At 45.8% G+C, this 27043-nt stretch overlaps 1 protein-coding gene across 2 annotated transcripts in view; it reads right to left on the bottom strand.

Moving 5' to 3' along the window:
* Window positions 1-2845: 2845 nt before the first annotated feature.
* GALNT16 (polypeptide N-acetylgalactosaminyltransferase 16) overlaps window positions 2846-27043 on the bottom strand; it is a 63524-nt gene continuing 39326 nt past the window's right edge. The window contains exons 6-16 of one of the 2 annotated variants that reach the window (XM_032189541.1): window positions 26533-26654; window positions 24828-24915; window positions 23597-23681; window positions 22157-22260; window positions 17501-17627; window positions 16722-16814; window positions 15627-15710; window positions 14554-14695; window positions 13068-13184; window positions 5437-5576; window positions 2846-3154 (exon numbers count right to left, since the gene is read on the bottom strand). In XM_032189541.1, coding sequence (XP_032045432.1) covers window positions 5439-5576; window positions 13068-13184; window positions 14554-14695; window positions 15627-15710; window positions 16722-16814; window positions 17501-17627; window positions 22157-22260; window positions 23597-23681; window positions 24828-24915; window positions 26533-26654 — 1100 coding nt within the window. In that variant the 3' untranslated portion in view covers window positions 2846-3154; window positions 5437-5438. Of the gene's footprint in view, window positions 3155-4938; window positions 5577-13067; window positions 13185-14553; window positions 14696-15626; window positions 15711-16721; window positions 16815-17500; window positions 17628-22156; window positions 22261-23596; window positions 23682-24827; window positions 24916-26532; window positions 26655-27043 lie in introns of those variants that run through there. The other variant, XM_032189540.1, reaches the window with a different exon arrangement.

The following is a 27043-nucleotide window of genomic DNA, read 5'->3' on the forward strand; positions in this document are numbered from 1 at the left end:
ATTTTGTTATCTTTCCTCTCGTTTTTCTTCTTGCACCACACAGTACACGGAGGAAGCTGGATTTGTTTTACTGGCAGGGATTTGGTAAGCAGGAGTGTCACCGGGATGTCACGCAGGAGCTGCTGTTCCCATTCCGATGGGATGTCCCTGACTCAAAGAGGCAGGGCCGAACGCTTCCCAGAGCCATTCCCAGCCCTGCACTGTTCTGCCCTGGCTTTAATCACTGCTCAGTCACGGGTGAGACGTAAGCAGCTGTGGTCCAACAGATGCAGATCAGTCAGGAAAGCAAACGCCCGTTCACTTCCCTGCTGTTCCAGCCTCCCGTTGCCCGGTGGCACCTCTGCAACACGCTGCAGCACGGGCACACTGCTCGTGCAGCTCCTGACCCTGCCGCAGATGTTTGCACAGCGCCTCACAGAAATGAAGCACGAGGAACGTGGATGACAGCCCCGTCAGCTGGCACTGAAGCAAGGAGGCTGGCAAAGGGCGATCCTTCCTATCTGTGCAGAGACACAATTCTCTGCTGGGAAAGCCCAGCCAAACCCCCAGCACCCTGCAAACAACCCTTTTGTTGCGATAGGGAGGGGCAGCGCTGGTTTCTTGCTGCCACAGCAGCAGAACAGACACATGGAAAACAAGTTTTGTTTCAGGTAGATCAGAGGAGTGAAGCCCCAGGCCTTAGGGAAAGGGATACAGGAGCTCCTGGGCTGCGTTGGCCAGGAAGTACAAGACCAAAAGAGACAGGATGGAAGAAGTGTGTCAGGCCTGAGGGAGGAGCAGCCGGCAGGTTTCCAGGCACTTCTGTAATCCGTGAGCACCTCTACAGTGCAGGAGAGGTCCAAGGAGAGGGGCTGGGAGACAGCCATCCACCTCAGCACCTCCTGCAGCTCGTCAGCAGGGGTTTGGAAACAAAGAGACACTCCTGTAAGGTCTCTGTATCGAGAACATCCCTTTTAACAGGCTGCTGAAACAGGAGATCTAGCCCTTCGTGTTCCTACTGAAGCCAGCTTGGAGAATGTCTCTGTTTCTAGGACTATATTCTGCCTTGTGTGTGCTAAAATGGTTTCTAGGGTACGACAGCAGTCATTGCTTGGGGCATACCTGAGCAGGAGTCCTGGGTCACAGCTCTGCTGATGTCCTGCTCCAGAAGCAGCGCTAAGAAAGAAAAACCCAACCCTCAAACACAGACATTGCCGGGCAGGATGGGGAGGTGTTGTTTTCCCCCCCACCGACCTCCAGCACAGGCTCCCCCTCCTTCCCTAGGCCGAGGCTCCAGCAGGCTGATGGCTGTAGGGGCAGCCCCAGCTGATCCTGGTTTGCAAAAGCCTCTGTGGGTGCATTAGCAGGCACTTAAGCCCTGGTTTTAAACCCACAGCCTCCAAGAACACGCTGCTGGCTAGGCTTCTTGTTGATACTGTGTGGATGATTTTTTTCAGGTGAGATTAGGAAAGCTTACCAGCCTTCTTGGAGTCACAATACTTGAGGCTCTGCAACACGCCTGCTAGCACACAGCAGTGGGTGGTGATGCTGCCCTGCCCTCAAGCTAGAGGCAGAAGAAAGGCCTTTGGGAGGTCTAGTAGGGAACAGGCAGGCCAATAGCCTGAAGGGCAGATTAAGGATGGAGTTAAGGGAAGAACCACCATCCCCCACCCAACCAAGCTATTTCTTTCAGCGTGTAAAAGCCAGCCTACAACTGCTCTTAGCTTTTGCTAGGAAGGATACTCTCCTGCTCAGCCAGCTAAGGAGGGCTACTTCAGTCATTTTCAACTGATACGCCACTGTAACCTGGAGATCTCTGAGCCAGCTCCTGCAGAGCCCCTCTAGAAACACCCCCGGAACCCACGCAATGAACTGGGGGGACACAAACCTACGGAGAAACAGAGGCAGGGACCAGGAAGAAGAGGAGGGAGGCTCTTTTCCAATGGGAAGCAAAGGGGAATAAGAACAGGCTGGAGCACTTGTTTCAAAGTGGATTTTATTCCAGGCATTAGAGAGATTCTGGCACATGCTTTCTTCAAGAAAAGGGAAAACAAATCTGGGTTCCACATAAATTACATCTGGCAAAGTGCAACTTACAACTGAGTGGGGAAAATAAACCTTTTGAAATTGATTTCTGTACAACAGTAGTTTCAGTTCCTCTTAAATAAACCCCCATTGGTTCGTAGCACATGAAATTACATTGCATGATCTGACACAATAACAGCTTTCTTAAAGGGTATTACCAATGCAAATGCTCCGTCTTCACAGTCTAGAGGTCTGTTTAAAGTAAACAGGAAAACAAAGGTGAGCAGCTGCTTATTCTGACTGCTGAAGAAACAAATCAACCAAATCTGAGGGCTCAGTTTTCTTTCAAAAACCCCACTGGAGTCCTGTTCCAAAGCATGGCACCGCTGGACCTTGCCGAAAGAAAACAGATGACATCCCTCCTCCTCCCTTTGGTGCAAGGGAAGTAGAAAGCACGTCAGTAAGGAGTTTGGCCAAGCCTTCGTTTATTCTGAGAAGACTAGTTTGCCCACACTTAAAAGCAGCTTTTTGTAACACATCGGCTTTTCAGCAATTGCTGAAGTCCATTAACTTCCAGGTTATGCGGGGGAGGCCCTGTGAGCTGTGCTTTGGCTGACAGGGGAGTACAGCAGCTGGCAGGGGACCTCAGGATAACACGTCCAAAGCCAGGCATATTTAGGGTTCTGGCAGCCCCTAACTCCAGGGACGATTTAAGTTATTGACATCTAGCATCTGCCCACCCACTCCCTTTTCTCCCCCAGGCCAGAGCACTTGAAGACGAGCGCTCAGGCTGCTCCAGCTCACAGCCCCGGATGGCTGCGAGCTCACACTCTGCCAGGCGGTGACTAGTGGTAAGAGAGGCACAAATCAGCACAGCGAGTCCAGGTACCGCTGCTCTGGGACCCATCAGGAACCTCTAACATTGGAGCCAAGCACAAAGTCCAGGGCAGTAGCCAGCATGCTAAGGAGAACCCTTTGAACCAGGGCTGGCCCAGCGCTTGGAGGCTATATAAGCAGAGTTCCTGTGGCCTGCAGCAGTCAGGAGGATTGTTTGTAGAGGAGCGGGGTCCTAGTCCCAGTGGGGTTATGAAGAAGGAACTGCAAGAAAGCTGCACACACACAGTGGGAGCAAGAAGGAAGGAAGCAGTACCTGGTGGAGGAGCGAACATGCTGTTAGCTGCAACCCGTGAGATGCCGGAAAGTGAAATGGGGGAAGCTCGGATGGTTCACTTAGGATACATTTTGATGAAAATAAATAATCCTTTAACACTTTATTGTATGCAGAGCTTACATACAGTACCTGCTCAGTGGCCTTTCATTGTCTTTGCATTAACTTTTTCAAGCCAGCTGTCTGCGAAGTTGACCATTCATGTCTCCTACTGCCTAATAATGCTTTTCTGTAAGTAGCATGTCCTGCATATGCTTGTTTAAAAATGCAGTTGTCAGTGGGATGGCATCTCTCCCTGAGATGGGTCCATTTGCCCTGTCATCTTTCCTTTCCTAGGCTATTTTCTTCCAATTTCAGCTCTTTCAGCCTCAGTGGTCCAGGCTCAAAGCATTTCTACAGGGAAAGAGAAGTCTCTGCAGAGTCAGTACCTCTGTCCCCACAGAGAAGTGCAGCTGTACCATGCTGCACACTTGGGGCCAGAGGGAACTGCCTCCTGAGTCTTCACTGTGCAGGCAAGGTCATTCGTCACCATCTGTCAAGATGGTGAGCTGATGTCAAATATAGGGGGAAACAAGAAAAGAGCTCCTGCCACCTCACTGATATTTAATTTTTTAAATAAAAGAAAAACTGAGAACAGGGAAAAAAAAATCTTCCAGTTCTCACACAAGCACTTCCGAGCACATGCAAACATACATATGAAGAACAGTATCTGTTCTTTTGTCAACAAATCGGAGTAATAACAAGGTAGAAGAAAGAATTAAAAAGGGTTACAAACATGATCAAAAGCTGCCATTGTTCAGAACCCAAATGATCCCCCTGTGTTTCTTTTATACCAAATGAGAAAGGACCCAGATGAGCAAATGTCTTCTGAAGGTGGCCCCACCATATGGTTTCCCTGCCAGGCTCTTGAAGAGGAGGGTTGGTTTACAAAACCGTGCTCCAAGGTGATGTTGTGGAGACTTCTGTTTGCTTGTTTAAATTGGTAAGCTTCCCCTGGCAAGTCTGAAAACACAAACTCAGCTACAGCTGACTGGTAACTGGGAGCAAGAAGGGGATGTCAGCTAGAAACACCATCTGTCCTCAGTATTTCCAGCATCCAGAGGAGAGCTCTTGGGCAGACCTATTCTGTGGCAGTGGCAGTTCAGAGCAGTTTCAGCTCCACCAGCCAACCCCCACCAGGTGACCCTGGGAGGAGAGCTGGGCCTCGCAAGTAGAGCAGCCCCAGGCCTTTTCACCTCCTCTTTCAGAGAGAGGGGAAAGATCAGCTGGACAGAGGGGTTGGGTGGCTTGTCACGCTGGGATATGTTCACAAGGGCTACACGTTGCCTTTGATACAGGATGTAGTGGGCAGCATCTGACAGCACCAGAAAGAGCAGCCAGGGAATGGCCCCAGCTTGTCTGGAATCCCCGAGCATCAGCACCCTTTGCTGAGCATCAAGGGCAGCTCCACAGGAGCACCGTACCCTGAACCCAGGTCCAGCTGGGCTGCCTGCAGATTGCGTTACTCATGGAGACGGGGCCAGCCTTCCACCTGTAGAAAACTGGAAGCAGGAATTCAGCAGGGAATAGTTCCTGAAAAAATCCCAGGTTACACTGCTAAAACAGACAGGGCCCTTTTCCAGATCTCATCAATATTGTGCCCTATTTCCCAGCCTCAGCCCATTTGGCTGTGAGGCAGAGGAAGATGTGGGCCTACCACAACGAGGTTACAAACCTGCCCCCAGGGCCTGCTCATCCCCCCCCAGCCCCTCCACTCATCGCGATGGCTCCTCTTCTGGCCAGTCCTCGCTGCGACACACCAGCACATATATGCATAAATGATGCACGATGTTGAAGTGAAAAGCCAGGGAAGACAAAGAGCTACCGACGTTTGTATGAGCATTGTCCAAAGTGTTGGACTGAAGGTCACAGACTCTGGATGCAGAGAAAGGAATGGATAGGGGGAGAGCTGCAAGGCAGTTCTGACCATTTTGAGTATCAGGCTAGGTGCTCTCCCCTCCCTGTGTGCTGCTGTGCAGACACCAGCTACAGAGGAGAACTTAAGACAACAGACAGGCTGATTTCAACAACTCCTCATCCTTCTCTCACCCACAGCTTCTTCTCTGGAAAGCTCAAAAACACCAAGTATTCAGCTGAAATGGTGGCTTGCTGATGGACACAATGAAAACGTTTAGGGTCAGACATACAAAGCCATTCCTCCCATCCCAATCCCTCTCTGTTCCCAAAGTCTCATGCACAAAGAAACAAGGAGATCTCTGTGCTACCATCATGTTGCTTGTAGCAGCTCCCACTGTTGGCCAGGTACATCTGCTTGGCACGGGTTGGTCACCACTCTCCCAGCCTGGTTTTCCAGACAGAGACCACTGACGAAGTGTTGAATGAAACTGCCTTTCATCTTCCACTTCTGTGAGGAGAGAAGAAACACACTGTTACTGCCATTTCACCAGGTAACCATGCCTTCAAGAAGGAGGAGAAAGGTTGAGCATAAACCTGTTGTAAACCTCAACAACTGGGAAATCTGGGTATTGGCAGCTTCTCCAAAGCACTGGTTTCCTGCGTTAATGATATCTGGAGCTTGAGCTTAGCTGGTTTATAGGGTTAGATATTCAGAAGTATCCAGAAGGCAAGCAACACAAAACCATCAACCACCAGCATTTTCAAAAGTATATTATACCCAGAATTTCCCTACCATTCTGTAGGAATGTAGGAAATCACATTTGCTCTGTATCTCTGCACACCCAGATACCTTTCAAAACCTGAAACCCTTCTATGGTTTCTTTCCAATCCTCAAAAATCTCTCCCAGCACAGAAAGCAAACCATCCACAGAACACAAAAACCACACTTCTTGCTCTTTGACTAGATTGTATCTCTCCCTCTTTCATGTCCTCATCTCTCCTCTCATCAAATCAAGACTTTTATCAGCACTACACTGAAAGCTCTTCATATCTCTGCATCTTCCTAAGCTGGTTCTTCATAATCTCATCTGCCCTACCAACATTTCAGTCTGTAAGTGTACATCTCACAGCTGCTCAGCACACGTCACTCTGCTTTCTGCAGTGCTGTCCCCTGGGTCTGCTCCCACCAAAGCGTATGCACAAGACCCCACATGCAACCCCGTTTTCCTGAAGGCCCTGTTTGTTTGTGCTGCTGTTGAGGTATGAAAACATATCTCCTAATCTTGAATTGCAAATCCTGCTGGGAAAAGGCAGTACCTTCCATCCCTGCTAATAGCCCCGAGAAAATAAAGCAGAAATGAGTCTGTGAATTTGGGATCTCCCAGGTGGGGCTGTGCCATTTCCCTCCAGCGGGGCACAGCTGGGACCAGCAGGTGATTGGACTGAGTGCTCCAGGCTCCTGGTTTTTCTCCCACTCAGTCGCAGATGACTCAGTCGGTCAGCGGCTTAGGGATATGAGGAGGATATTTTGGCTAACCCATGTGACTGATGAGGAAGAAGAAACAGCTTGGCAGCACTGATGGACCTCAAGTCTGTTGCAGAAATGCATGCAAACTGGAGTAAAAAAATCCTGTGCTATCCAGGCAATGTCAAAACCTACCAATATTTTAATTCCTGGTTAAGTAACGCAGCAAACAGCTTAGACTGCCACATGCTGTGTGTTTTAAGGCAATCCGTTATGTTCACATACTGCTGGCAGCTCTCCTCCAAACCCGTGTGCTGGTTATGCTTCTTGGAGGGCTGGGCAGTCGCGAAGCCTGGAGTAATGTCACTCCTACATCACACAGTCCTTCAAGACGTTATTCCAGGGGGAGAATCACTGTGCTATGGCTGCTAACCCTGACTGATGGGACACTGCTAGAGGCAAATTGTTTGTAACAGCAGGAAGAAGCTGGTTTTAACAGGCAAGCAGAAAGAGGAATGTAGCGATGATGCAGTGGAAGATCCAACACAGTCTGTGCACACAGAGGAGCCTGCAATACCCTCACCAGCTGCTGCATCCCAGTGTCTACATGGGTCCTGGAGCCATCTGGCTCTCATCTGGCAGAAGTTTCCCTGCAAAGAACTGAGGAAGAAGTTAATACCAGAAAACAGCACACTGTGTCTATCTGGTGTGATCTCTGAGCAATGACCCCCCTCCCTCACTGTTTCCCAAGGTCACAGATAGCTCTGTGAAGAGCCTCTTGCCCTACTCTGACTCCCAGCTTCCATGTAGGAAACTCTTCCTTGCCCTCCACCCTTGTCCCTGCCTCTGTCATTTTACCAAGAGACACTTTTTTCTTCTTTCTTCCAGCTGCTTAGAAGAAACCTGGCACTACCAGGAGGTTCTCTCCTGTTATTCCTCCAGATCAGAGACCTGCTGCTGTGATCTCTCCATGCTGAGCAGGCACCCACTGTGCTGTCTGCAGGAAGAGTCTGCAGCAACAGACACAGCAAGACACCAGCAAACACTCACCAGAGCACATTCTCTGCTGCTAATGAACTACACCAAATCAATCTCAGTGAATGGCACCACTGGAAGGCCCAGAGCCAGAGTCACTCTGTGTCCCTCCATTCAACAGACTGGATAGGAAGGATGGGGAAACTGGGAGGAACACTGAGAAGGTGACAGAGTTAGCTGGTTGGCTGGTTATGCATGCATGGAGCTATTATAAAGCACAATGACAGCCCAAGCTAAAGTAGGGCTCCCTCATTTCACATAAGTGGTATTTTCAAAGTGATGGATTCTACTCATTCTGGTCAGAAAGTGTGTTCTGCTGTCCTCCACGACATACCTGATGAGCTCCTCTGACTTCACCTGAACCTTTCACAAGAGCCCACTGCCTGGCTGCCAGACCACAGAATAGCCAGGGACAGCCCAATAGCTAACCCTGCAAGGACAAATTGTATCTTTGACCCTTCAGGAGGAAGGGCAGTAGGAATGGATGGAAATAGAAGATAAGATGCTCCCACCTTCAGCCACCTCAGATCTGAGCATCTTATCCTAAACTAGTCCCCTAGTGACACGTTAACGGAGGGGTCTGAAGTACAAACACCTTTTGGGAGGGCACAGCTTCCTCCAAAGACCACAAGGGGAACCTGGACAGCTAAGTTTTAAATCGCAGCAGTGATTGCCATCTTTAGAAGAATTTAAAAAAAAAGTACTAACAGATCAGATAATTCCTGCATGGAGCCAAACTTTACAGGGAGCCTTCTTTCTTACTCACAAACAGTTTTGATCAGCCTGTACTTGGACCAAGGGCAACTTTTTGAAGATTTAAGCATTGCCACAATGTGAAAAATTTTGATTTGAAAATCTTCCTTAGTGCAAATGTAGCTAATACAGTTTACTGGTCGCAGCAGGTATGAAGTGAAGATGGAAAAAAGAAGCAATATTTTCTTTGAAATACTATCCCACTCTCTGCTTGAACCTCTTCCCCAAATGTCAATCAAAATTTTCCCTACTTTTTAGTAAAGCTCTCTCTCCATCTTTATTATCTATCACTGCAAAGTACCTTGAGGTGGTTGGGTAGAAGCACTCCATGTGAAATTACTAAGAGAAAAGTCTGAAACAGCTAGTTCTCATCTAACCAGTCAGTAAGAAACAGCACAATATATACAAGAGCTGAAAGTGTTTACAGTACTGTAATTTCTCAGGATAATCAAAAGCCTTCTTTTAACCCACAGCAATCCGATCAGTCCAGGGTTTATTTCAAATTCCAGACAATAGCCTTGTAACCCTGGAAATGTGGTGGAGCTGGCCAAGATTAGGAAACGCAGCTGGGAAGAGCAGATGTTGCTGATTAGGACAGAGACGCCTCAGACAGAGATGTATGGAGAACTGATAACTGGAATAGACAAGGATGCTGCAAGTTGTAATTGAATGTATTTGCAGAGCCATGGGCAACCCAAAGCTGGTGCTGAAGATGACAAACCCTCATTTTTAAACATATGAGCAGAGAGAGTGTGATAGAAAAGCTAATGTCAGCACCCAGCAAATACTGTCTCCCTTTGAACTCTTAAATTTTAAATTTTAGTTTTAAATTTGTAAAAGGAAGAATCAGAACTGAGAGCAACTCTTGTCTCCTGAAAATTGCTTTCAAGGTCTGGCATATTGCAAGGAGCATTTTACCTGCTTACTATCAGGAAGATGCTGAGTCAGGTGCTTCCAGAACACACAGGTCTTCACTCCCCTTTTCTGAAAGTCTGTGCAAAGTTGCATTTGTCTGCATTTCATGTAATACAAGACACTGAGAAGTAAGGTGGGAAAAACTCCCAATCATGTCCAAAGGCACATAGGACTTCAAATACTGTTTGTCTCCCAAGAAAGCTTGATGTCCTCATTTTCAGGCTGGGGTCACGTTCCTTGAGCACATTTTAATGAAATATGGCCATTTAATAAGGTTTCTCAGCATGCTTCTTGTTCTTTTGGGAGATACTGTGCCAATGTTTCTCATTTTCATTCTCTTGTTTTAGTGTCTGACTCTCACGTTGCCTCCTATTTGTCCTCACTATAATACGAATTAAAATGCCACTCCCACCATCAGTCAGAGCCAAAACAAAAGCTAAAGGCAAGAATTTATTGTGCATTCAAGTAAAATGCTATTCTCCAAATAACATTATGGATGACATCCATCTGCTTTGAAATCTAGTTCTGATTATGCACAATAGCTCTTGGCTGGTCTTGTGCTAGCAGTGCTGGCTGTTGCTGCTGAATGATCAACAAGGATCGTGGTGCCAAATAGGTTCTGTTCCTGGTTTCTTTCAGCCCAAGGGAGAAGTCTGACAGAGTCAAAAGTCATCTACATTCGGAGCATTGTCTAGTATCCTGCTTGCAAGGTTCCAGAGTTATTTTGAGGTAATACCCTACATATACTGCTCATAAGACTTTAAAGCCTCTGCTAGAGTATTACATACACGTCAGATGGACATGAGACTGTTGTTTGCAGTCAAAAACAACAACAAAATTCTCTTCCCTGTGGACAGGCTTAACACACAACAGCTGTGTAGCGCGAGCACAGATTCAGCATGTTGGAAAGCAGAAAGCAGCTTTAGCAGCTATATGGTGCTGTTGTGAACTAATCTGCTCTGCTGACACCAAACAATGAACCCATCACTTTTTTGTGCTTTTGAAATCACTCAGCCATAGACACAAAGTCTAGATCCAGGAAAGTCCAAATGCCTTCCACCACAGACCTCTGATGACAATGACACTAGAGATGGTCAGATCTGGACTTTATGCCACCATCTCCTCGCAGGATAACACATGTTGCACATTGCCAGGCTTGCCCTCTTCCTCTCAAGGCTCTTGCTTGCCACTTCCACTTCTCTGAGGTAGTTCAATTCCCTTCCTCCATTCCCACTCAGCCCCTTTGGCTTTCTGAGAAGCCTGCTGGAACTGAGGAGTGGCTACACCCATGTGTAGTTTGAAAAGGCAGCAATCCCTCCCAACACCTCACGCCCACGGGGAGAGAGGCATCCTGTAGGGCAAACTGAGGGAATATGTTAAAGTTTCCACACCTTGAAATTCACCTTTGTAAGTACTGGGAGCTGGGCTGGGGTAACATCCTAGGCAGGGGGATTTGCAAGCTGCCTGCTTATGAAGAACAAGACTCCGTCTCTTTCTTGTCTCTTTGTTGCCAGAATCCTGCCTTGCTAACCCAGATGACCCCATATAAGCTGTTAGGTTCACTTCTCACTTCAGATAGGATTTGGCAAAGAAAGAGTCAGTTCCCAAAGTGAACAGACAACACATCGCATCAGATGTATGTGGTCCTTCTAGAAGTGAGGCAGAGGAAAGAGAATGGGCCAGTTCGCAAAGACAACTGACTTCCAACTAATTAAAACACAATGTGTTTATGGAAGGAAGATACCATAACAACATTCCCCAAGAACACAACAAACTTGAGCACTGCATGTGGAACTGGCTTTCTAAGCAGAAATCTGAAATAGCAGTTTGGGGCTTCATAGCAACCCCAAAATTTCAGAGCATTTCAACCCAAATTAGATTAAAAATTCAAATGCAGTTCTGCTACCTCATCCCCACCACCACAAGGGGGTTTGGAATGGCAGCTGAGATTCAGATCAGTCTCTAGTTTTTTGAAATGCTTCAACAAAATCCCTGCTCACCGTCAGTTGGCCAAATCATCTGTTAGCTCAAGTCCTTGATCTAAGTGCGGTTTGTTCACACAAGGTAATGGAAAACAACAGCTCACATCCTTAAGTGTATATGCATGTCTTTATAATGAGCCTGTATACAATCAGCACATCAAGGCTCAATAAATCCTACTCCAGTAGCAGAATGAACCTGCATGTGTTAGTGTGGATTAATCTCTCTTCTGGCTAATAGAGCCTGTACTCCACCCCCCTCCAGGGGACCCTTGTCCTTCCATGATACAGGAGGTGGGGAAAGAACTGATTTTGGCAGCTGCTAGAGTCCTCTCTGCTGCCAGGGAGGAAAATGCTGCAAGGCACCTAAGGGGAAGCTAAGTGACCTAATTACACAGCAAGAGGCTGAGTGATTACCAACAAGAAAAAGGAGCAGGCGAGCACAGCCCACCTGGGATATCTTTGCAATGCTAAGCTGAGCTAAGAGTTTTCCCAACGTATTCATGGTGACAACTCTTCAAGACATTTCTGCATTAACCAAACCTCCAGAGGAAAGTCTACACAGGCATTCAACACATGGGCAAGACTGGAATTCAGTGCTTTCTTTCAGGAAGAACCTAATTCAGAAATTCATATGGCATTAAAAAGTACTGACAAAAAAGGATGATGCTGAGGACTGGTAGCAAGCTGAGCCACCTCCTGTCTTTGGGCTACCAAAACAATAGATGAAAGGAAAACACAACAGAGCCAGTATAGCTCTAGATGACAGGAAAATTGTTCTCTCTTGGTATAGAGGGAAGCACGGGAGCTAGGGATGAAGTAAGTCCTGTGCATTCACTGTCTGCCACTGCTGTGTTGTCACATGTTATGTTTTGACCAGTTCTGATAAAAAAACAAAACAAAACAAAACACATAATGTATCTGCAGGAGCACTGCAGCCATCTCAGACACTATCTCACACCTTGTATTGCAAGGCAAAATGACTTAGGTGTCCTGACAGATCAGGGACACGCGTCTTGGAAACTGCATGACAGTCCCAGAGCTGCATTTTGTCAGGAGCATTGCAAAGCCAATACTGCTGCTGTGTATTTCTCCTCAGGGAGTAGTTTGGACAGAACATATGGTGCTTTATGCCAGTCAATATTTCTCAAATGAGTTGCGCACACTCAGTTTTAAAGGCCTGTTAACATGTCCAAAGACAGCACAAAGAACACAGTTCTCACTTCTAAATTAGGAAAAATGCTTTTACTGTGAGGGTGGTCAATCACTGGAATAGGCTTCCTAGCAAGCTGGTTGGTGCCCATGCCTATCAGTGTTCAAGAGGCATTTGGATAAGGTCTTCAATAATTTATTGTGTTTTAACTTTTAGCTTCTCAATAATGCATTTTAACTTTTCGTTAGCCCTAAAGTGGTCAGACAGTTGGACTAGATCTTTGACGGTCCCTTCCAACTGAACTATTCTCTTAAATAAGCAAACAAATGATAGCATACATTGCCCTTCTCTCAGGTATCTCAAAGTATTTGCTGCTTACCTACTCCTCACTGATGCTGTTCTTCATCCGTGAACCAACCTTGCTGAACATCAGTGTTTCCATGGAGTGACGTGGTGGTGTGACTGGGCTGGAGCTAACTACAATGCCAAGGGCCCAGGCAGAGCATATACCCCCACCCTCTCTCTCTGGTCATAGGCAATCTCGTACATCTGTGCTTATGAAATGCACCAGAGAGGGAGATGTGGAGGTGGAAGGGACTTTTACACACTTTGATAGTACTGTGTTCATTCCCATAAGCTGCACTGATGTACGAACACCTGTATGTGACAACAAAGGGATTAATAAAGGTGCACAGTTACCTGTCTGCCATCTTTTTGATTGCAGGCTTCCAGTGCGATTTGAGAGCCAGTAGAGAAGGAGGTAATGGAAAGACACTTGTCTTGTTGTCTAATTAGAGGGTCACTGAATACCCACTCCTTTGGCATAAGAAAGAAAAAGAAAGGTTCTGTTATGATCATAATGCTGACAAGACGAGGGAGAAAGTTTTTACCAGCGTACATTTCAAAAACTTGGATATTTTCTTCAATGACTCCCTGGGAAAATTATGGAAGCAGTCTTCACTTGATCAGAAGTTTATGCTCAGGCTTGGTACATCATGACTATTGCAAAAGCTGCAGCTGACTCCCCTGACCTTCTGAGCTGCCTGATTAACCTTGGATCCCTTGCAACTCCTTACTCTGCAGATTCACAGTCTGGCCTACAAAGCAGGGAGGCCACCAACCCCGATTTACAAGATGTGCAACTGCCTCTGCATATTTTACATAACCAACGTGTTCTGCAACAGGTAACCAGGAGTACAGGCTGTCAAATGAAGCAAAACACATGCAAACATATCCATGGGTTAATAAATTTCACCAATACACATAAAGCACAAACTACTTCATTTTTCCTTCCTCTCACTAGATGGATGCCTGACCCATGCAACTATTAACCCAATCAATTATTATTACTTTCCCCAAGGAAGAAACACAAAACGGTAAGTTTCAGACACTTTAAATGGTAATGACAAGAAGCAATGAGTCAGATTTAATGGCATGTCGAAAGCTGTCTGAAAACTGGTTTCCAAGAGTTAACAGATGTGATTATGTATTTTCTGGCATAAAATATCCTGCAGCAACCCTTAACTTTCTCAAGCTGCTTCTCTGCTGCTTTGACTACCAAAAGAAGAGATGGAGTGCACATCCTCGGCTGGTACAAACCAGCACATCTCCACTGCAGTTAGAGAAGCTGCACCCAGTTACTGCAGCTGAGGTCTTGGCTACTTAAACTGTACTTGGGCATTATACTGAAACACATCTGTAACACAGCACAATTCAAGCCATCCACAGCTACAGCTGAAGTGGTGGAGCAAGGAACATTTCTGACCCTGAGGAACTCTCTTACCCTGCATGCCTGGGTACCAGCCAGGTACACCCCTGGACTGGTTCTCATGGAAAAGTCATAGCCACACGGGCTGGAGCACACCCAAGTGATGGCCCAAGCGGTGATAGCCACATGATTCAAACCCTGGTCATGAGTTTACTGCAGAGACTAGTCACACTTCTGAGCATTCAGGTGTTACCTGTTGCTTCCAAGTGACGAAATCCTTCCTACCCTGTGCCTGACTGTTGCATCTGTTAAGCCAACGGAGCTCTGAGATGGGCACTGCTTCTTTTCCTTCTTACTGCTAATACCATTAACAGGGCCAAATTTTTCCTTCATTCATCTCCGTACAAACCCACCAGGGCCACTGGTAATAAAAAGGGCAGAGGCAGGAGCAAAGCATCAAGCTGAAGCCCGCCTTACCTGAGTGACAGGTGGATTGTTCACTGTCCCTTTACAGTTTCCCATGCCAGCCAACATATTTCCAGTGGTATCCTGTGCCCAAGACTCCAGGCAATTTCCTCCTTGTCTAATTATCCCTGGAATTAACTCCTTTTCAGGAACCCTTGGAACAAAACAACAATTGTAAGGCACTTCATACACACAAAAGTCCAAAGCGCTTTTACAGATTTATAAGAGCATAACTGGCCCCTGTATGAAACACAGCACCCTGTATTTGACAGAAAATGCAAGATATCACACTATATGCTGAAAATGTCTGGAGCAGGCAAAAGTCAAGGGAAAACCTGATCAGAGGACCAGTACCCTTGTTTCAGAAGGCTCTTCAGAAAGTAGTTCAGTGTGATGCCTCCTCTGAAAGAGATCATTGCCAGTAAAAAGCCATATCCGCACCTATATTGCATCTGCCTCCACCTTTTCCACACTCTTCCCCCCAGTGGCAGTATTCACTGCCTCTTTGGTAGCAATACAGGAAAGATCCGTCAAAGCCAGACTACAACTAGATGTTTTAGTCTCAATGCATGTTAGTTACAGCCTTTGCTGACTGGGATGTGAAGGTGTGTTGACTAGCAAGTGCTAACAACACAACTCTGGAGTGGTCCATGCTACCTCCCAGCAGAGCAGTGCCACAACACTACCACAGCCTGACCCAGGGCAGTGGAAGACACAGACAAGCTGGGTTTGGCATTCACCAGGATTTTCTCTGAAACACCTGCACCTCTGCACTGAGGCAGCCTAGCTCTACTTTGCCCAGCTACCTCCAGGAATAACATCCAACAGGCAGAGACCAAGCCTGAAACAGCTGTACGGGGCAGAACAGAGGGCTCCCAGAGGCAGAAGCAACAAACCTTTCTCAGAGTTGTAATGGTACAAACCAGGAAATCACTGAAGCTTTCTCACCAGAGGACCAGAGGAAAACCTTTTCCAAGCATAAGCCTGCTTGTTTGTTTTTTTTTGCTTGCTGCTGCCGCAGCTCAGCTTCTCATTGGGACCCATCTCCCTGATCAGAGATTTTTACAAGCTGAGAACTGACTCACTTGAGCTCGGGATAGACGTTCTCCAGATACCACTGGAAGGATTTACAGTTCAGCTTGCGGCGCTGCTCCACTCGTTCTGCAACACTGGAAACACAGGCAGGTTGTTGTAGATAAGATAGTGAACCGGAGGAAGGGGAGCAATGGAGAGCAATCAAGAGGTTTGAGGGAGACTATATGAATTTTCTCCCCTCACTTGTTCTCCCACCTAGTTGCTGGGTTCAGAGCACTACCAGTGACCTGAGGTGAAGAAGAATGGAGAGGCAACAGGGGGGAAATAGAAAAGGAAGAAACAAATGCCTTTGGAGAGCAATTCTTGCATTTCCTTCAGTTCAGAAAGATGCCAGAGCCCAGATTCTACAGTGCTAAATGATACAGCACAGTAAGGCTACTGTAGGACCAAGAAAGCTTTTCAGCCTAGCTTTTTTACCCTTGTAGCAGCATACCACAAAACTTGCACAACTATCAGCTCCTGAAAAGGCCTAGAAAATGTTTATGCTCAGATATGTGTGTGCTAGAGGTAAGGGGACATGGCAGCAGCTGTAGGCTGGATTGCAGACTTTAAAAAACATAATTATTTGTTCTTTTGGGAAAGAAGAGGAGTATAACATCTCACTATTGGCCGTGCTCTTTCCTGACCTATAAACCAGGCAAAACACTCATCAGCAAAGAGGAGTGCACCAGGTAGCAACCTCCCCCATGTGCCAGCTAGCTGTGCTTGGCCCTCAGTTCTGCATCTGCACAGGAGCTCTGGATCAAGCTCTAGTAACTGCATAGCTCCCATTTCCAGAGCAGCTGCATGCTGTATTAGAAAATATTCTTATCCACTTAAAAAGTCTAGCATTTTAATTTCATTATAGATCCCTTTGGCCTTCCATTAACAAATGATTTATGCAGGGTTACTGAGGGAAAAATAAAGTGAATTAGAAGCAAACCTCATTAGCCAGACACTTGAGTTCCAACCCTCCTGGCAAGCCAGCCATTCAGAACACCTCTGTTTCTCTTTCCCACACTAAGTCCCGGAGAAGATCCCATAACTATTTCTTGCTAGCAAGCAGCTTACCAGAGCTCTCCTCCTGTGCTCGTGGAGCAGCTTACCTCCCAAACGACTTGCCAATGGCTGACGGCCGGGCTTCGTAGTAGTACTGCTTGTATTCGTCCATCCACACCTCTGCCGTGCGCTTAGTGTTCCTGCATGGGGACAAGGAAATGTTTGCTGAGTGCTGCTGTAGAACCTGTTCTCCTTGTGAACAAGCACAGGGTTGCCAGCCTGCCCGGAGGGAGTGGGGAACAGTACCAAACATGAAACAAAGTGAGCAGTATGGTCAGATTTAGACTGAATGTATTAACTCTACAAAGTCTTGCATGGATGCTACAGTTCAGGAGTTAAAAAGAAAAAAATAATCAGCCAATTCAGCATGATTTCTTTCAAATATGCTCCCTCTGCAGAGGTAACTGGACCAACTGTTGATATCACCCTGCTCCCTTTCCCCACGTTAGAATAATACTACGGAATAAATCAGCTCAGAAAGCATCCCTGGGCACCACCTAGTCCAACCCTCCCACAGAAAGCAGGACTAGCTTTGTGTCTAGCACATGTCTTAGGGCAGCATCCACAAATGGTCATGGTCTCTCCCTGGGGCACTGCTCCCCACCTCCACTGCAAAGCGAGGAAGAACAAGCTGCAGGAACACAAACAGAGAAGGGAACAGGTTTTGTGCGTAGACAGCAGCAACCCATCCTACCCTTGAGAACAGATGCTCAACCGCAAGCTGTTCTCTGTCACCAGGCAGAAAAACAACAAAGAATTCAGGCTTATTTAGACATGCTCGACATCAAGGTGATCTGTCTGTTACCAGGAACTCCTGAGCACCTACTTGATGTACGTCAGCGCGTTGCCCTCGGGGAAGTCATAGGGATGGCGCTTCCTGAACACGTGTCCCACTCGACTGCAGGGCACAATCTCCAAGCTGCCACCACACATCCACACTCGGAAAGAGAGCTCTGGAAGAAAACCCCAAGAGTTACACAGATGCAGCCAGGCCATCAGCATTTCCAAGAAGAGCAACCTCAGCAATGTGCCTGAAATCCTTGCCCCTCTGCTCTAGATGTGTTTCCAGCAACAGCAAAAACAGAAAAAGTGATGCCAGGGCGAGAATGAAAAACAAATTCATTCCTTCATTAAAATGGAGGCAACCCCCATGGCTCAGAGACTGCCTTAACCTTCTCCAGTCCTGTTCCTCTCTGGTATATCCTGAGATAACTTTCCATTTAAGCAGATCCTAGTGGCTGAGATCACCCCCACGCCCATCTTGTTTTGGACTTCTCTAACTCTCCCACCCAGCACACGGATGGAAGGAAAAAAAGAATTCACTGTGTAAAGCAAATCATGTGAGGAAGAGAAGGGATCTGGGAGACAAAGGAGAAAGAAGAAAACAATATGAGGGCATAGGAAGCGAGGCAATGCTTAGGGCCAAGTCCTCTCCCCCATACCTCCAGCTACATCACCTGAGGTACCACCTGAAAGCAGAATACCTCCAACACTGCTTGGACATGATCTGCAGTTGTCCCCTCTACATCATGCAGTGTGATAATAGCACAGCTGAGGAGATTGGTATATTTACAGGCAAACACATTTCCCTAACCTGGGGCCCAGAACGCTCACTCCCTGCAGAGCGAGTACCACAAGCCAAGGAGCCCCTCTTCTTTTGCTGCTGGCCTCTCCCAGGCCTCCAGGAATGGCAGTATATCCTGCATCAACCTGTTATACACCTTAAGGTGCTTCATCGCTCTTGTTCTGCTTGGCTATGTCAAAAAAATAAAATAGAAAGAGGATGACTGGTTTGCAGTTTGTCACCTGTTGCCCCTGCTGGGGGAGCTACAGGGAGCAGAAATCAGCCTAATAGCGTGATTACAAATATATGGAGAGAGCCCTGTTTCCTGAAGAAATTCAGCTGGTCCTGAAGCTAAATTCAACATTTTCTTAAAGGATTAGAAGAACATGGGGCTTTGATGTGCAGGCACTTATTTGCATCACAGAAGAGATATGACCTCGCTCAGGCTTATGGGTCTGTCCTCACAGGTTTAATCACTGCCACACCAGAGGGGTTTTCTGCTTGTGTTTCATGTGGCGGTGAGAAGAGAAGAAGTAAGAGGGAAAAGGAAAATTAGCTGGGTAGTTGGTTGGGATTTCTGATCAAGTCCTTACAAAAGGGCTTCAGATTGTGTAGACTGATTACTTCAAAAAAATTACTCACTTGGGATCTCCCTCCAGTAATGCCCGAATTATGGAGCTCTGATGTTCAGAAATTAAAAAAGAAATGATGCATCCAGCTCTAATGGCTGTTTTAAAGCATGCACACACACTAACATCCTTTTGCTCTTCATCTTTCTCCATAGCTTTCCTCTCCAGCTCCTGGGAAAGGTTGTTTAAACTGTGTAGTGTGTTTCTCACTTGGTTGGGTGGGTGAATAGTGGGGAGAGGTATTTAATCTAGCTACTAAATAAGTGGACTGCATTTTGTGGCATTTCTTACTAACTCTGGTCTCTCCCTGACCCTTTCCTACAGCTTATTGTTTTTAGTCTCTTTTCAACAGGGAGTTTCAGCTTCAAATAAAAGAAGGGCTCCAATAAAAAAATAAAAAAATAAAAATAAAAGGGTCAAGACATGAGTTTCTGTCTGGTGTTGTGTCCAGCTGGCATTTGCTCTCCTGAAATGAGGTTCTGATTTGCTCTGGCCTATAACAGAAACAAAATTCTCAATCTAGTAGGTTTAACTTAAAGCAATGTCCATTTCTCAAGAGAGGAATCCTCATGCCATATTCATATCTTAGGCACACAGACAGACTTTGCATGACCAGGTTTGCAGATGACAGAATTCTTTAGAAAAGGGATGAAAGGATGCAGGTTTTGGCACAGAAAGGAAAATGGAGATCAAGCATAACTTATTAAGGTCTTCCATGCATCCTTTGATGAAAAGCATATGAGATTTTTTTGCTATATGCTTTCCAGAACCTGGCCTAGTCCATATACATTTTAAATGATTTAATCACTGTGGCTTTTCTCCATGCAATTGAAAAAAAAGTTTTTAACCAGCTCACATCCAGCTGGAAGAATACTCTGGCAGCTGGTAATCACTACCAGAACACTCCTGTTTACCTGCTGTGTGCACAGGGCTTGTCCAGCTCCTTAAAATACATTCTCTTATTCTGTTTTCTTGTGGAAAAGTAGTTTGTTTGTTTGTTTTTTTTAAAAAAAACACCTAAAAATGGCCTTTGTGGCCATTCTCACCCACACAGATTAGTCAGAGCTACTCTCTCAGCTCACCCACAAATGGTGACCTTATCCAACCAGTTCCTTTCCACTCAAAATTGTGACTTGCAGTAAAAAGTGTTTCAGAATATTATCAACGTTTTTCCTTGAACAGAGAATTTAATTTTCAATTAAGTATGGAAAACATTTTTTTCAGAGTATAAATTCACCACTTTAAATACTTTTTCAAGGAAAATGAATACTTTTTGTTGTCAAATACAGGTTGGTTTCTACCCTTCTGCTATGCAACAGCAACAGGCTGAATGTAGAAGCCATTGATTGAATCATTGCTTCATGCTATGCCAACGAGCTGAACAAATGTTAGCTTTAGAGAAGAAAAGTTGTCTTGTTTTTAAAATATTTTCCCATTGCTATCATCACACTGGTGCTGTGGCAATGCATCTCAGGGACAGGCCCCGTTATACAGAGCATTGTGCATTTAGCCTTGACTTCTGAAGAGAAGTGTCAAGGTGCAGGGTAAGAGGCAAGTGATGGGAGACAAATGTACAAGGAACTGCACGAGGCAGAACTGGCAAGCCCTGCACACCTCGCCCAGTCCCACACAGCCTGGCCCAGCCACTGTCAGGCTGTACAAGAGCAGTTTGAAGGAGGAGAGTGAACCAAGTCTGTGGAGGTTTTTATCATCTGTATAGGCACGAAGGGCTGTGGGTGTGCAGGTAATTTACTGCCACTTGTGGCAGAGAGCTCTGCTTAGCATCAGCTACCGACATACGCACCAAACAACCATGCTAGGATTCCCAGGCAGGCAGCAGCAGACAATGAAAAGCCTAAATAAATATTCTTTCACTATCTTTGGGGTTTACACAGCTGCAGCTGAGAGGCTGGCATGATGGCTAAATGGCTGACTGCAGCTGGAGCAGGGCTAGTGACAGCAAGGAGCTGAGTTTGGCTGTGCAGAGGAGTCTGAGGGACACAGGAAAAGGCATCCTCATGCCTAGGTAAATGCTCCCTGTTATTTATATCTGCCTACAACACTTAGCAGACATTACTGGCACTGCTAGTTGAACACCTCTTTTTAATATCATGAATATCACAAAATTGAAGCAAGACCTCAGCAAACTGAGAGCATAAGCATTCATTATTTGTATTTTGTTTTTAAAAATTGGTACTTGATATTCTGTTACCAGACAAAAAATATCATTTATTGGTTTCAGACAGCATTTCAGAAAATGGCACCTCTCCCAGCTGTGTTCAGAGAAACAAAAGTTTCTTCTATTTCATTCTTCCTAATTGGCCCTTCAGGTGCTAGGAAACACCAAATAAATTCTTCTTTAAAGAGATTTATTTACAAATCTGTGATATTTATGGAAGCTGTAGAAACAGAATATGTTTTTTGCCAGTGTAAGCAAGAGAAAAATCAATTTGACTGAAGAACAGAGGAAAACTTTTGTCACGTCTGCTCCAGCTACGTCATTTCTAAATGAATGCCCCAAATACTTGAGGTCTCCCTGAATGTCTTTTCAATGTCATTCTTCCTTTTGTCACTAATCCCCAGTGACAGTGCAGCATCCTTTCAGAGGGGCAGAGAAGAGAGATCCCTGAAATAGCTGTGCCACCATTAGGTACAAAAAGATGGGTTTCAGCACCACATTCTGAGGTAACTGCACTTAAATGGACAGTCTATTCTGGGCATGTGAATAGCTCAGATGTTTATGATGCTCTACTTTGCTTCAAAATGTTTTAATTCTGAGTGTATTTATACACAAATTCCACTTACAAAGAGGCTTATTTTATTAGGAAAATCATCCTTCAGAGTTATGAAGCTGGGAGAGTAATTCAGACTTCTCTAGGAAGGAAGGACAGTTATAGGAAGAGAATGTCAGAGTGACTGTCCCTTGCAGAGTTGGGCTGACACAGACTGTCATGTGAAGGAGGACCAGAGGAGTATTCTCCAAAAACAAGCAACAATTTAAATATCAGGACTTTTTTGGTTTTTCACTTATTTGTACCAGAGTATACAATAATAAGAATACAATAGTGCATATGCATGTAAGACAGTGATAGCCCTGACCTCAAAGAGCCTCCATTTACTCTGCACAAAGATAACAGGTACAATTTTGACCAACATGGGGTTTGCCTCACCATGTCCATAGCCTTACATCAACATGCAGATCAGTCCCTTGCAAGAAGAGTTCAGGTAGGTGAACAAATACTGGGAAGTGGTTCTTTAGTGTCATTCACCCGAAACACCCTAAGCTTACCAAAATTCTCTCCTCCCCATATGTCCATTTGAGTGTCGTATTTTCCCAGGTGGTTAAACCAGGACTTGTCAATCACAAAGATGCCTCCTGCTATGACAGGGGTTCTGGAAAAGAAAACACAAGCCCATACTAAATTATCACAAGTACATGCAACACCACCATCATCACCATCTACATTTTAGGGAAGAGACAATTTGTTCAGACCCAACAAATCCTATCTCTTCAAAACAAGAAAATAGCAGAGCTGAGGCATGAACAGGAGTCTTCTGAGATGCCCCTCACTAGATCCTCCTCCTTTTTCAGGTGGTGCTGCAAGCACTACTTGAAAAATGCTGTCTTTTGTACTTCCACAAATGCGTGCAGTATGAAGGAATGACAAGAGTATTGTCTGATAACTGTGTTCAGCAGCTAGACATGGTGTGAGGGGCTTTGCTGCATGTACTGCTCTGCTGCCGGTAAACGGGCTGCTTCCTGAGTGCAAAACAGAGGCTCACAAATTATGCAAAGGAATTGAATGATACTTTTATGCTACAAACAGGGAGCTGTCTACCTATACGGACAAACACTGACTTTTTATATCAGGATTTGTCACACTCTACATTCCTCAGAACCCTGTACACAGCAGCAAGGCTGGCAATAACTGCTCCAGCCAACTCAATCTGTTTTGTCCATGGACACACTTATTTAGGAGAGGAGGTTAATTCTGTGCTCAAATTACTAGGTGAGATTCAATTCCCAGGTCTGCTTTACACTTCCCAAGGTGACTGTTTAGCTACTTCATTCTTTAATTCCTTAATTCCACCTGGAAGACAGAAGTAATTAAAAAAAAAATGATTAAAATGATTTCTGAGGCATTTAGAGTGTTGAGTGAGGGAGATCACAAAAACAAACATATAGAACAAGAAGAGGTGGCTTGCAGAGATGGCAAGACTACAAGCCTATGACAGTATATAATTACTATTCTTATGATATTCATGGAATAATACTCTCAGGATTAGTGCACCAATACATTGCAAGATTTCTTCAGAACTAACATGATTTTTAGAGGGCAGGATGAGGGAATGGCATGGAGCTGCATCAAGGGAGGTTCAGACTGAATTTTAGGAAAAGGTTCTTCACCAAGAGGGTGGTCAGCCACTGGACCAGGCTGCCCAGGGAAGTGGTCACAGCAGCAAGCATGCCAGAGTGCAAGAAGCATTTAGACAATGCTCTCTGATACATGGTCTGATTTTTGGTTGGTCCTATGGGGAGCCAGGAGTTGGACTTGATGATCTTTGTGGGTCCCTTCAACTCAGGATATTCTATGATTCTGGGATTTTGTCATTATTGAGTGAACACTCTGGTATCTTGTCTTCAGCAAGGCAATCCCCTTAAAGGGAAGGCTTGCCATAAAGGTGAAGGCTTATGAAGGCATTTAGAGGATTGCACACAGACAGATACCTTATAGACTGAGTTGGGTCTGTTCGGGACATCTTCTGCTCTATAGGAATCTGCTCCCACTTAAAGTGAAGGCTCCAGTCAAACCCTGTGAAAAAAAGAAACATACCAGATAGGTTTTGTTCTTGATTTTCTACTAGCTTTAGCAATAGCCTCTGTCCTTACATCACAAGCTACCCTACTTTCCTTCCCTGACCTCCCTTTTCTGTCTACCCAAAATAGTAAGAGTCTATCTTAATGCAGCTAAGAAGTTGACAATTTACTGTCTTGGCGTCCTCATCCCTTAGCAGTACAGGTCTCTGCTCAGTTCCACTCTACATTTTCAGGAGAGTGTTGTCAGTGTGAGATGTACTAATTAGTGCTGCTGCATTTTGGCCAGTTTGTTTTACACTTCCCTGAGTACCAGAGTTATGAGGCTTTAATCAAAGCACTTTGTGGGGTTGGATGTGACGCACTGTGGAAACAAAGGCTTGTAGAGCATTTTAACCATTTTCCCCTCTGAGCCTACCATTTGCTTACAGTTGGCCTGTGGTGGAGAGCTGAGCACAGCAGTCAGTAGCACCATACCACTGTTAAGGTTAGCCACATAGGAACAAAGCCTGGACACTTGTGCTAATATAGAGTTTAATTTTCCACTCCTAATTCTAGTGGCTCTCTCCCAGGGAGCAAATTGCATCATGCAGAAACAGCACAAGATGCTAAAAGGACCACAAGTAGCACAAGAAGAGTGAAGAGTTTGTAGGGGTGGCTTTCACCGATCTTCTTTCGTATTACCCTCCTTCCCTTAGTGGAACCTGTAAAGAGTCACCTCCATGGTTTATGAACATAAAAACAGAGCACAGAAGGAGTGTGTTTCATGGCTGGCTGCTCAGTCTGAGTGCCACAGCCTAAAAATCCTGCTGTTCACTTGCTGGTAGGAGGTAAAGTGGCCAGAGGATATGGTGATATATGTAACCAGTTAACTAAGCCCTGATACTGCAAGACACAATGACACTGATGTAAGCTCAAGAAAAGAAAAAAAGAAAAAAAAAAAAAGAAAAAAAAAAAAAAAACAGTATTTAGGCTTTAATTCAACTCTGCAAAAGATCTGATTTAGCAAGTTGCAGGAAAAGGAGGACAGAGAACCCATCAGGAAAGAGTCTCACTATTTTCTTGTAAAGCTAAAGAGAACAACAATTATTTTTCATGCACCATCCCTCAGGCCAAGCTTACACAAGCCGTTCGTTATACCCACCTCCCCGCAGATCTGCTGATGCTGCCAGGTAGGCAAAATTATCCAGGCTGATAACATCAATGATTGGACTCACCACTCGGGTATAATCCTGAAGGAGATAGAGAAAGGGGGAAAAAACAGTCAGGTTATTCTTGAGGGTCTGGAAAAACTGCCAGAGATCATAAAAAACACAAAGCTGCACATGTAACATCCAAATTTTTGTTTGGCTTCTCCAGTATAGTTCTGACAGCTGGGCAAGTGATGGATGTCCACAACATCCAAACAAGGAGATGGTGGGTATTAGCCAAGTGTGCACCATGGAAATGGGGAATGAAGCGTGGGACCCTGATACCCAGAAGTGCTGCTAAGAAACGGCTCTTTATTTTCTGCCCAAGTCACAGGACGTGAATCACTGTCCCTAAGGTTTTGTGCTCATTTTTGCTATCTATTGACAGCATGCTTCCTGCTCAGCCATCCTTGAATTAACTCATTGCCATCAGCCCAGAAACAATCAACCCACTAAAAAAAACATCTCCCTAATAAGTGTTATGAATCAAAGCTCCATAATTAAGAATCGTAGCACAAAATGAAAAAAATAAATATATTGTAATATTAAAGGGATACTTTACTGGCCTTAAGGGGTATAGATAGTTACAGTTTTACTTTGCAATCCTTTTAGTAAATGGAACTTGAGATTATAACAAGTTTTCTTCATGAGACAGGGCATTAGAGACAGCCTTGTGATAGCTGAAATCTATGATGAAACAGAGAGCTGGCAATTCCAGAAACATCATCTTGTTATCTGGCACCTACCAGCCTCCACAATGTTCATACCAAGCCTCCATTTCATGCCTTGAAGTAGCTCCTCCTGCTGTGGCCTGGCTGGCCAGCATGGAAGCAAGAGCCTATTGCTCATGGATATCCCCTTAGTGCTGTGACAGCTGCACAGGGAGTATGCTGGCAGTGCCTGAGCCCGATGCTCCAGCTACTGCTCCTACTAGACAGCACTAGGACTGGGTAGGGCAAGACTGAAATCCAAACCAGGACCCACATCGGGAACGTATGAAGTAGGTCTGCAACACGCTGACTTGAAATCTGCTCACTAAATAAGGCTGGAGTCGGCAGCCAAGCTTTTGCAAGTTAGATCCTTCCCTGAAGAAACCAGTGAGGTCTTTGCTGCTTAGGAACACCATGCTGCTGTAGTTTGACTTACACAGAATTAGTAAAGTAAATATTTATGGGCTTCCAAGATGGAGGATTTATTGAGCATGACTAAGAAGCAGAATCTTTTAAGTCATCGGCTCTGAAATTTCACCTTCTTCCACTGTAAGCCAGAGATGGATACAAGTCAGCAGTGCAATCAGGGTGACAGTTGCTAATATTCCTGTCTCGTTTTCACTCTTCCAGACACATGACAAACCTTTCCCAAGTGAGCCAACAAAAGGACATCCCTGCACTCACTGGCAGCTCCTCCGTGCTGGGAAGCTCCCGTCACTCAGCACCTCCTGCCCTGCCACATCGGCAGGAGCATGTATGAAGGCCATCAGGGATCTCTTGCCCATCTAGCTCAGGCTGTACCTTCCTCTGTAACAGCCTGCCTGAAAAGAGGACTACCTGGGAAGGCTCTGTCCTTGCTGACACTGTTCCTGGCACACAAGGGCACAGCATTCATCAGCACAAGGCAGGCCCCAGCCCCAGCTAGCCCAGACTGGGAGATGGTGCTCACCTCTTTAACCCTCTGAAGCATTGGCTGCAGCCACTCGCTGTTGACTTCACAGTGACTGTCCAAGAAGGTGAGGATGTCGGCGGTGGCCACTTCAGCTCCTCGCACCCGAGAGCGAATCAGCCCTGCGATGAGGAGCCAGAAGGTTAGGAAGGGAAACAGCTGAGCCTCCTTCAGAAAATAAACTAATTGGGTGGCCATTAGCATGAGAAGACCAGGTGATTGTCCACTATCACACCTCTGTCAGGAGCAGAAAGCAGCTACAGCAGGGCATCCCTTGAGGGCCACACCACAACGTGAGCCCCCCCAGCGCTCAAAGAATGACTTAATCTGCTACTTCTGTCCGTGCCACTCAACTTTCATCTGGTTCCTGCCTTGACGAGGGTCCCCTTCCCACACATACCTTGCTGCTGCCTGGGCCACACCTGCTCAGTGTCTCTCCCCTCAGAGCACCCTACTGCCTCTCTTACCACTTAAACAGGAACCAGCTCTACTCTCTTGCTGCCTTTCTTCC

The sequence above is a fragment of the Aythya fuligula genome, chromosome 5, assembly GCF_009819795.1.
Source record: "Aythya fuligula isolate bAytFul2 chromosome 5, bAytFul2.pri, whole genome shotgun sequence".
Classification (NCBI taxonomy): domain Eukaryota; kingdom Metazoa; phylum Chordata; class Aves; order Anseriformes; family Anatidae; genus Aythya; species Aythya fuligula.